General features: G+C 36.4%; 1 protein-coding gene across 5 annotated transcripts in view; it reads right to left on the bottom strand.

Annotated features, from left to right (window-relative positions):
- Window positions 1-806: 806 nt before the first annotated feature.
- SYK (spleen associated tyrosine kinase) overlaps window positions 807-12,070 on the bottom strand; it is a 58,397-nt gene continuing 47,133 nt past the window's right edge. For all 5 annotated transcript variants that reach the window (XM_084504411.1, XM_084504415.1, XM_084504412.1 and 2 more), the window contains 7 exons: window positions 9,597-9,690; window positions 8,759-8,936; window positions 7,258-7,467; window positions 6,641-6,830; window positions 5,172-5,312; window positions 4,708-4,820; window positions 807-3,029 (listed from right to left, as the gene is read on the bottom strand). In XM_084504411.1, the coding sequence (XP_084360537.1) occupies window positions 2,957-3,029; window positions 4,708-4,820; window positions 5,172-5,312; window positions 6,641-6,830; window positions 7,258-7,467; window positions 8,759-8,936; window positions 9,597-9,690 (999 nt within the window). In that variant the 3' untranslated portion in view covers window positions 807-2,956. The remainder of the gene's footprint in view (window positions 3,030-4,707; window positions 4,821-5,171; window positions 5,313-6,640; window positions 6,831-7,257; window positions 7,468-8,758; window positions 8,937-9,596; window positions 9,691-12,070) is intronic.

Raw genomic sequence — 12,070 nt, 5'->3', positions numbered from 1 at the left:
TTACTACCCCTTAAGCTCTGCTGTGACAATTACTTGTGTGGCTATATTGCCGAATGATATTTCTGTTATGAATCAATCTAAAATTAATACAATATTAATAATAATCAAATCCACACACACAAAAAAAGACAAAGGCCTCTTCATGCCAGTGGCTGTTTATAGCACATTCCTACAAATGGGAAGCTGGAAGTACCTGCTTGAGGAGTTGTCTGCCTTTGATATTATTCAGTCTCAAATTCAGTCACATCCACCTTTTGTTTTCCTGGAGACTTGTCCTTGCAGCAAAAGCTAAATGAAAGAGTTAAGATCTCTCTGTTATTTCAGAATATCCAAAAGAGTGGCCTTCACGTTTAAGGGAGGCTCCATGCGGACTAATGCGACTTAAAACCCCGCACAGCTGATACCTGTAATGCAGAAATTCTTGGATAGCTTATGTGAGGCACTGGCTCCCAGCACCTCTAACTTCCCAGATGCCACAAAGTGTCACTGAAAGACAGTATCTTGGGAAGGCTTAGGTGTAATAACAACATACATATTTTGAGGGATTTTCCTGCTAGTCCCAAAAGCAGCCTCCGGCCTTAGTGGGTTTATCTGTTCTGTCAGGTACCATTCAGTGTCAATAAGGGCATCTCAGTTTTCTACAACAACCACAGTAATTCAGTAAATACACAAGCTCTGCACATCATCAGCATTTTTCAGAAAGCATTTTAAATCTGAAGGATTCTTGTTAAAACAGCAGATTTTCTAAAACAATGTTTTTAATCTCAGTTTAAAAATCTAATCCAGTTATTTCAAAATACTTCATATCCTTATTGTAAACTTTTATTACAGAACAGTGAAACTAAAAACAATCAAGCAACACCAAAAGAGACATTCACTTAGAAGAGAGGGGAAGAACTATTCCTCCAGTTTTCTAATACTAGGTAAAATTTTAAAAAACATATATACGTATATATTTCAGGGAAATAGAGTGCTGTCACTCACTGGCTGTGCAATTGGTTTTATTTGTGCAATTGATTTATGACTGATATCCCCATGAATGTACCAATTGCACATGTAAAGCTGACAGTTTCTCTGCAATAGGGATAATGCTAATAAACAACTATATATAACTATGGTCAACATCTACTCAAGCTGTTCATGTAGAAAAACTGTTTTCTAAAAGTAATAATAAAAAAATTATCTTGGATATAAGTAACGTTTGACTCACATTTGAAACATGGCCTATTGTACTAAGTATCTTTCAGTAGCATGTGCTTTCTGAAGTGTCTGGCACTGGATTCTGCAAAACAAAACTACCAAAAAAAAACTAGACTTTTTTTTTTTTTTTTAAATAGACCATAAAATGAGTATAAAGAAACAAACAGTTTTACAGTAAATCCCACATTTTTATAGTCATATTTTATGCAAATTATTTCATGCTTTCTCATTGTAATTGCCCACACAATTTCTTTCCTAGAGAAAAAATATCACTGCATCTCTAAGAATACCCTGTTCAAACAACTAAAAACATATGCTCTAAACAGCTGTATGCAACAAGTATACCTAACTCTAAATCTTATTTTTCATAGTCTTCTAAAATCTCTATATCTAGCAGAATCCTGAGATACATGTAAGTGCCTGTAATGTGCCTGCTTGTGGGGAACACACAAGCAGAAATTTTGATTTCTAGGATATTTAAAATGAGATTGGACAAAAAACACATAAAGGTAAAAAATGGGAATAGAGATTGGTTACATAATTTGTAATTATCATTGCTATACTTACACAGTACTGGAAACCCTGCTTGGGCCATTACAAAAAATAAAAGGTAAAACAAATACCTTTTCCTGAGATGCTCACTAGCATTAGTAACAGGATAAATAGTAACATTTAGGAGAGGACGAAAGAAAAATGGTTATCTTTAAGCCTATTTTAAAATATTTGATCTGGGACTAAAACTTAGTTTCAGAGGTTATAAGCTGTGATAAATTCTCACAAATGCTTTTCAAGAAAGGCTTGAAAAAAAGAAATGGTTGCCACTCAACAAAACATAAGAAGCTTTGGTATATCCAAAGAGGAACATGGAATCTCTAGAGAAGGCTCAGACCACACAAAGGAAAAAGTTGCTGCTCCTTCACCGTTCAGTGCACAGCTGCCTTTTCAGGAACCACAACACTTACTGACTTCAGGCTAAAACCCAGAGTCATTGTCTAAGGTGCTGATACACTTTGTTCCAAGGTGAGAGCAAGTCCCTGAGTTCCCAGGTTCCACCAGGAAAAAAATAACACCCTGATGGACAGCTGGGCTTCCACATGAGGTGAGAAAAGAGAGGAGTTGTGAACACTTAAAAGTTAAGAGCTGACGATTCCTCTTTCCACATGTTAGAAATTCTCATCTCCTGGTTTCTTGCTGCTTACCTTACTACTGAGAACAGACTTTGGTTATAAAGCAGCTTGGGGGTAAAATCAAACACACTGTCAGTCAAAATGACTGACACTTTCACAGCAGATTTCCTTCACTGTGAGAAGTGTTTATGCTATTCTTCCTCAGGTAGGGGGAAAGGTGTAACAATACTTGTCCATTTAAGAGCTAAGAAAATTATTTACAAGAATTTAAATCCCCATCTGAACTCAAATACAATAAACGAAGAAGGATGAAAGACTTTAAATACTTATACATGACAAAAATGTAAAGCATATAAAGCTGTAAATAAAATGAAATGGAAGGTAGCAAAAGTCTAAGCATCTGCACTTACATTTGTGCTGCTCACTTTGTGTTCCCAATGTTTTCAACTTTATTTAGGAGCTTGCTATTCTGCAAGCAAGAAAGAAAAGGCAAACCTACACACAGGGCTTAGCTCTGAGCTTTATATGGTAAAAGTGGAAGTACAAAAATCCAAGTCACTTGGTTTCGGAAACTGAACTGCTTCTTAGAAGACGTTTGCTGGACAAGGCAGCTGCTGTTCTTCATGTTGTTAGTGGGAAATGTCGTAATAGTAGTTACGTAATCTCAGCTCAACCGCAACGAATCCTGGTCGGTCATCAACACTGTGGAAAGATGACAAATATCACTGCAAAGGAAGGAGATAGCTGAAAAGGTACATTGGCCGTGCAACACCTTGGACTTCTCAGTGACAGATCCTATAAGCTGCTCACAGTATTTTAAGGCTACCAAAATGTTGCTACCAAACGATAACCAAATGGCAAATGGCAATACATAGTGAATTGTCATGCCTGCTACTTTCTGTTGATGAAGGTATTACAAGAAATATATAGTAAATCAGCTCCATTTAATTTTGTACTTTGTTTACTTCAATAGTAAGAAGAAAAGAAAATTTACAGGGTATTATCTGCTTCATAACGGGTATTACAGTCATACAGAGCAGCTTAGCACCATTGAGAAAAGCCTAGGTATAAAATACATGGCTATACTGTCTTTATCTGCACCTCTGTTGATTTGGGAGAATATAATAAAAATAACAAGACATGAGAATTATACTTTACATATTGAGATAGTTACACTGCATGACCTGAGCATTCTTATTATTGATTTTCTTTTCTTTTCCTTTCCAGTGTTAAAGCTATTTGAGTACAAACAAATAAAACCCAATACCCTTGAAAATATGCTTACTAATCACAATGAAAATGATACAGATTTACTCTAAAACTGCTGCAGCATTGTTTGAGACAAACAAAAAAGCAGAATTTTTTTTATGGCTCCATGTTCTTTCTAGAGTACCAGGTGTAATAAAACTACCAAAGAACAAGGTACCTAAAGGTGAAGTTCCAGACCTCCTGAAATGGAACCCAGAGACCTTTGCTGAAAATATTCTCCACATATTCTCCAGATGGTGAATTGGAAAAGTAAGTAACAATGGACTTTGGATGCTTTTTGGAACTCTTCCTACAGCTAAAGGTACTTTCAACAAAATAGTTTAAAATGAAAATTGTAAAACATTTGAAATGAAATTTTGCAATATACTGATTAAAAAAAAAAAAGTATTAGATGGGCTTTCTCCTTCCTTCTTTCCTTCCTTCCTTCCTTCCTTCCTTCCTTCCTTCCTTCCTTCCTTCCTTCCTTCCTTCCTTGTTGTTTTTTTTCCCTCTTATCTATATTTCATAATTCTGACTTTTGAAATGTTGCTGATCAGAAAAAAACGTTTCCTAAACATTAGGTACAACTTGTAAAGATGTTTTGCCTTTCACTAGCAGGAAGTCAATGTGGTATCTAAATTGAGGATGTTTAGAAATGAGACAAGAAAAAGTCAAAACAATTAAAAACTGAGGAATAGAGGAATAATTTGATAACATGATTGAAATTTTAGTAGTTTTGGAAATCAAATTGAAACAAAATACAAGCCAGAATGAAACAAAATACAAGCCAGAATGAAACAAAGATGTTTCCTTAATTTCAAATTTTCTTTTGAAAATACACCAGGCTGACGTTCTGGTGAAATAATTATTTCTGATTATTATTATTATTTATTTTATAATCATTCCAGCAATAAATAGATCACCTGTGCAAAATCAGATTCTTGTACATTTGATAACTCACATCATTTTTGTTTGAAAGTGTAACTGACTCCTTCCTTTGCATGTTGTTTGCAAGCTAAATACCATCTGACATGATATGCTTTGAAATACTCTTATTTTATACTTTCTGGATGTCAACTAAGCAGATTAAATTATACTGCTATTAAAGGAGAGAGCATCACATCATACTCACTTGTACGTCCAACACAATTTCATTAAGTTATAGACTTCTGTTGGACAAGCTTCTGGACGTTCCATTCGTTCTCCTCTTTCAATCATCTGTGCGACTTCACCACCTTTCATTCCCTGGAATAGAATTATAGAATTGTTAAGGTTGGAAAAGACCTCCTGGATTATCTGGTCCAACCAATACTACCAATACTACCAATGTCACCACTAAACCATGTCCCTAAGCACCATGTCCAACCTTTCCTTAAACACCCCCAGGGATGGTGACTCCACCACCTCCCTGGACAACCCATTGCAATGCCTGACTGCTCTTTCTGAGAATACATTTCCCCTAATTTCCAACCTGAAGATGGGGTGCTAAGGCCTTCTTCAACCTGTAACTACTCTTTCAGGTAGAATAATAAAGGTGTTGGTTAAAATTTGCTCTGAATTTTTACAGTAAAAGAACTGCCAGATAGAACTACTCACCTTATATGGTTTTTGCCCATAAGAGAAAGCTTCCCACATTAAAACCCCAAAGCTCCAGACATCACTTTTGCTAGAAAACTTGTAGAAATTCATACATTCTGGAGCATACCACTTGACTGGCCATTTTCCATGACTTTGTGCCTAAAATAAGGAATAACAGAAAAGAAAAAAAGCAGTCTAGAGACAGTAGTATGTAGTAAACAACACTGTAATTCCTATAAGCCAATTTAACTTAGATTTGCGTACATTTGTACCAAGTATTTCTAATGTAATGGCATTAGAAAAAATATGCAGAAGCTTCTTCAAAACTGTTACAAAATTGTTCTTAATTTTCCAGACTCAAATAACACACTGAAATGAACGCTATGGCAAAGCTAAGCCCAGCTGAAGGACCTGGAGTTATGTTTTCCATGGCATTCAATTTTAAGCTCTTTCAAAGATTTTTCAAGTCTATTTTTTGCAGGAGGTAAGAGATATCTACTTAGCTACACTGAGTCTTCTTTTTAGTTTAAGTCGGTATTTCATTTCAAAGCAGCTGCAAGCTGCAATTTGCTTAAATTATGCCATAACACTGTGTCACAACAATGCAGGTGTCAAACCATACCAGCACAATGCTAGATCTGGTAATATAATCATGCTGTATTTTGTGAAGTTGTAAAAGGAATAGGCCTTTGATACCAGATCTCAAACCTCTGACAAGCTAGGCTAGTGGCAATGATTTAAGGTGCTACTGCCTTTTCTGGCAGCAGTTACTGTTCCCATAGGAAGGTCATAAGAAGGCAACATGTGCTTGCTCCTTCTCTGCAGTGTTTCATAGTCTGACTTACTGTTTTTAAACAACTGATGAAAGGAAATAGGCAGAAAGAATAAATAATTTTAACTTTAATAGCAACATATCAGCAAAGAAGATATAGACAGGATTAGAACATTTGTCTCCCAATGATGTTTTTACCTCATTAAACGTGGTAGTTATTTAAGTCTCTTTAGCTGTACAAAGATCCATATAAGTTAAAACTAATCTGAACGAACTTTTCCTAGATCAATGATTGCTTACCAACTGTACTCCTCCAACAAAATCCCCCAATACAATTGTGTTAGTCACACAGTGTGCTAGCCTATATTTTCCTTGGACATGGTGAAAACCATGTACTAAATTCTTACCTGCAACAAATACTTTTTCCCCCTTTTATGGCAGAAAATGTCTAATTTCTATGGAAAATTTCTACCCTCTAATGACAAATTTACCGATAGTAAATAAAAGAAGCAACTAAGTAAGGGATTATCTTTTCCCTCCCTATTTCTTAACAATCGCTAATTTAAAAAATCCATGACCCACTAGCAGACTATGAAACAATAGATGACACATAGCATTTCTTATTTTCAACTCTTAAAAACAACAGTACTTAATCTGAAAACAATCTCATTAAGATATGTTAATACACAGCTTTGGTGTCTTGTGTAAACCTTACCTTGTAGTAATTTTCATCAGCGCTAAGAGCCTTAGAAAGTCCAAAGTCACTGATTTTGGCATAATGTTGGGTGACTAATAGCACGTTCCTTGCAGCCAGATCCCTATGCACAAAGTTATTCTCCTCCAGGTATTTCATCCCCATGGAGACCTGATGTACCAGCTCTGTTATATTCTTTTCCGTGACATGTCTGGAAATCATAATTGAATCTTTAAGAGTTCATTTTCATGATTTTTCAAGTTCAATTGCAAATTCTCCCTATGAACTGCCTCACATCATACTAGGAATGTGATCCATTTGTGTTTAGCTAAGCTTTAACAGGTAGCATAAGAATGTCCTGAACAAGACAATATGTGAACATATCAACAAATGAGCAATTGAAGAATGTCTGAAAATTCTTTAATTTATGCAGAATGCACTATTTTACCAGAAAGGTTTGACAGTTTGGAGACATCTGCAAGATAATTATGTCTAGGTGAAGAGTAACTACAGTAACTAATTATTAGATAAACGTGTTTTCAATGTAAAATGTCCCTGAATTTAAAGACAGAAAAAAAGAGCTGTCTGTTTTTCCCCTTTTGGATAAATGCTATGAAAAGGAATCAAAGTTTACATACCTATTTTTTTGCAAAAATTTGTTCAGTGGCCCAAGTTCAGCCATTTCCATTACTAACATCCAGGCCTCAGCTTCACATATGCCTATCATTCGGACAATATATGGGTTATCCAGTTGCTGCATTACATTTGCTTCTCTCAGTAATTCATCCTTTATGGCTGGATCATTACTCTCATTCTTAAGAATTTTTACAGCCACTGGCTTGGCACCCCTACAAAGAAGAATCCAACTCTGGGATTAGTTGATGAAAAATGTACATAATCTTCAACTGATGCTTCTCTGTACATAGTACAAAATGTGACAAAAGACAGAATTGAACACTAAGACAGAAAAGAAACTGATTGTAATGGGAATAACTCTCTATCAAATGCTCAGAGGACAGCTAAGCAAAAGAAAGAGAATAGAAAGAAAATTTAAAGTAGTTACAAAAGGTCTAAACAAGCTTTGAAATAAATGTACCTTACAATATTATCTTGTCCATTCTGGCTAGCCTCAACTAATAAAGAGACCAGGAAATAGTGGAAAGATTTACTAAAGAGTTCCCAGAAGAAAAACTACAAGGGCCTTTCTCAGCACTGAGGTGTTTTGGGGGTGAGACTAGAACATGCAGCATTGCAAAGCCCCAAGGCAGTGCTCTGACCTACAGAGAAACTAAGCCTGCTCCTGCAGCCTACAGCTCATACAAGTGAAAAAGTCACTGATGAGATGGCAGAGCTCAAATGTGAACAAATGCTGTGAAACAGGATTAGCAAATACACAAGCTGGCACCAGAGCCCTTCAAATCCCCTCAGACTGCACTGGAAAATGAAAAATCCTCCTTGGCTCTGAAAATCTCAGTAAAAGAAATGCCTCCGGTTCTGAATGGTGAAAGTATATACATAATCAGTCCATGCACTTAAACAACATACTGATAACATTTTATTACGAAAATGCACAGTCAGGTGCTCCCACTTCTGCCAGTTTAAACAGGGTCTGTTCCTACTGAAATTGCATGATAAGGGAGGCCACAACATTTTCTGTCTACTTGAAAATCAATACTGCAGCTTCATGAAACAGGTATTTAGAATGATTAGTTTAGGTGAAAATCCATTTGCTCCAGGTAAACTGTGCACGACAGTCTACACAATTTTTCTCAGAAAGACTGCAGTTGTGAAAGAAAAGAATAAGGGGAATGACTGCCCACATTGTGCGGTGAAAAGGCATGGGACTTCTCACTGTATTTTATCCTGGACAGGAGAGTAAATAGTAATAATGGTCATTTCCCCACTTCACAGACAAAAATAAGAGCTAGGGGGTGACTACGTTGCAGCCAAGAGATGTTTGCAAGCTGAAGAAAATGAGTGCACATGCTTCCATGTACAAAGACAGAAACTGGTGAATTTTAGGCCAAATTACTTGGGTACAATCTGTCAACCCAAATGACAAGGTAAGATTACTTCTGCTCAGATAGGTGATAAAGCTTTTATGTATTAAACTTTATGAAAATAGAAATAAATACTTACTTTTTCATCTTATAGAACCCTTTCTTTACAGTACCAAAATTGCCAGAGCCAAGTTCTCCTTCCTCCAGGGTTAACAATTTCCTGTCAAGAGTGACATTTTTTGGTTTCATTTCATCTGGATCAGCGTATGGACTTTCATAGACCTCAGTGTCCATGGGTAAAGCCTCTCTCTGATCACCTGCAGTTCAGTGAATAAACATATCAGAGATTACATGAGACTGTTTTGCTGCCACAGTTTTATATTAACCACATTCATGTTCAGGATTATCAGCTGCATCTTTGGGCTTGATTTATGCATTATAACAAAACCACATGCAGTCCAGCCACAGGCACTTTAGAACATCCCAAATTAGAGTGACCTCTACCTGGTGACATGTGCTAGCTGTTGAATAACTGCATAATGTTACTGCCAGAAGGATCCTCGACAGGAGAAGGGTTAAAGATGTGCCTTTCATCTTAGTGCTTTCCATTAGTGCTCAGACAATTCTTCACTCAGAATGCAATATTTAATTACATTTCACAGAAAGCCTTGGCAACAGCTTGGCACTGTGGATTCAGTGGGGCACGATGCTTTCTATGAAGTGTAAGGATGCAGCTTTTAGAGTCAAAGAGATAATAATCCTCCACTTCAACATGCAAAAAAGGGATTACTGTTAAATCACTTCTATTACAGACGCTGACATCTGGCAGTCTCAGCTACCAGACTTGAGCTATGATAGCAGTAAAACAATACATAACATGGTGTGAAATATAAGTAAGAAAAAAGAAATGTGGGTAGAGGGAAGACCTCTCACATAAGGAAACAGATGTTATTCATAGCATAAATTACTCTGCTTACCTTTCTCTGCTCCCATAAGACCTCTTGTCCTTTGTAGCACATAAGGATTAAAAGCTGCTTGGTCATCAGATGGGGAGCCAATAGGTGGCTGAAGCTGTAGCACACAGATAGAATTATTAAGTTTAGCAATATATATGTAAGTTAAAATCATTTTTTTCCAGAGGATTATGGCATAATGATTGCAAGAGACACATAGGTAAGAATCAGAGAGTAAGAAAAGGATCAAACAAAGCTTATTCATTCTGGAGGCTATTGCTAGAGTATATATGCAGGCCAAATTACACATACACTGCTAAAGCATAAAAAGTTACTGCAAATATTTCAGAACATTTGATCTGAGAGAATTAACTGGAATGGGTCATGCACAAATCTTACCCTGCAGATACTAAATTTTCATGCTGTCTTCAAATCTGCTATGTAACATTGCAAATCCTAAGAATTTCCCTATAATTTGTCCTTCCTCCCCCTCCAAGTTCTTTCTCACTATACCTTGGCCATAGAGAAGTTCCTAGTACTAATGAAAACAAACAAACAAAAACCCTACCCTGTTTTTCTTGTGGATGTTGTAGAGTGTCTCAACTTGGAAGAAACAAGGGTAAAAAAGAAATTATTTTAATAGGCTCAAATGATTGAACATCATGGACCAGATACTCTGGGCAAGCCTGTCTGCTCTTTCTGGACTAAGGAGGGAGAAAATTACCAAATTTCTACTACATTTGAAAATCTGATTCAAATATTATTCCTCTGCCTTTGTTGCTTTTGTCAGAAGCATTTCATGGAGCACACAAATGAATCTGGAAGAAACACTGTGCATTCTGGAGCTGCTTGGTTGAAGGATGAATCTCACAAAATAATCTATAGGTTAGTTAAATTTATAACCTGCTTTATTCTGTCTGTGATCAGGGAGACATTACTTTTAAGAACAGGGAATTACAAAAATTATTTCTGTAAATCAGTAATGTTTCTTTCTCAATGTTAAATTTTTACTCTAGTGATGAATGACTTCACTTTCCTAAGAGAGTGTTTCAAAACCAGAAATTCAGAGATCAACACGAGTTTGCTCCGTTCTAGTAGGAAATAAAGATGCATTGTACTTGCAGAATACTGGATAAATCTATTTTGCAAATATTCAAGTATATCATTATTTTTAATAACTGAAGATTTCAGTGGTGTAAGTTTCTGCCTGAAACAGTTGTGGTTTGCAAGTAAGAAGAAACAGGGAAATGTCTAGGAGTTAATTGGCATTTTATCACTTGGAAGCAGCTTTTTGACCCAGGATGTACAGATTATTAAATCATAATGAAGTGATATGCCCAGGTGGATGAAGCAGAAGAGGTTTCTACACAAACTTCACAGCAAACCACAAGTAGGAAACAAACGCTCAGCAAGATTCTCACCTAGCAGGATGAGTGTGGTGGCATCAGAGATGGTAAGAGATCTCTGACTTGAGTCATTCAGTCTTGCGGAATGGTGTTGAAAGGCCATTTGCTGTCAGGGTAATCCACATGAGTACTGACACAGCTCTGAGATAGGCCAGGGACAAAACTGACCAGCCAGCTTCAAGAATAAGGAGATGAACGATATAGAACAAGATCCATTCTTTCTCCTCAGTCCTGATTTTGTTTTCCTAACCAGGTAAACCTTGCCAGATCTACATGTTAAGACCTGCACGTCCAAGGCCTAAATCACTTGATTTTACAAACAGGACATATGCCTTGGTAAAAAAATAAATCACTAACAAAAAAAAAAAAAGAACTAAAATTGGAATTCAATCTTAAATTCAATCCTAAACCCCTCAAGCAATGGGCTGCTAGTTTTACTGTGAACACACTTAGGATAGCTTTTCCGTACACAATCTCCAGATATATAAGGAAATACTTATGGTCTATCAATGCTATTTTTTTTTCCAAAGAAAAGTCAAATCAGATGGAATTATAGTTACTGAGGACACAGTGATTTTAGTTTGTGGATTTAATATATTCTCTATTGCTTCAGAACATGCCAAGACCCCTATTTTGTTTGTTTGTTTGTTTTTTAATCTTACTGATAATTACTATGACCCATTCCCTATCACCACTGAGAAGTGGCTCTAGTTCCACTGAGGGGTTTTCTAGATGTGTTCTTGCTTCTGCAGTTAAGTGTACACACAGGGAGATAATCTTACAGTCCAAAAGATAATTAGTAATGGGTAACTCACTGAATGGATACAAAGCAATATAGGCTGACATTAATACCTGTAGTGAGATAGATATATGTACAAAGGAAGCTGTTGCAAATTATTACATTGCATGGGTTTTATGGAAGCGTCCATTTAATACTTCTTGGCCAAGAAGTCCAAAACAAGAGAGTCAAAAAAGGAGAAAAATATGTTGACAAATTTGGAAAGGAGCTCAGATGTTGAATCTTCAGTGGCAGCTTCCAAGATACTGGAAGAAAAGTTCTCAGATACTTTGTAATGATACAATCACAGTCTC

The sequence above is a fragment of the Aythya ferina genome (assembly GCF_964211825.1).
Source record: "Aythya ferina genome assembly, chromosome: Z".
Taxonomy (NCBI): Eukaryota; Metazoa; Chordata; class Aves; order Anseriformes; family Anatidae; genus Aythya; species Aythya ferina.
The sequence above is the reverse complement of the archived record's forward strand: the minus strand, read 5'-3'. Positions and strand labels throughout refer to the sequence as shown.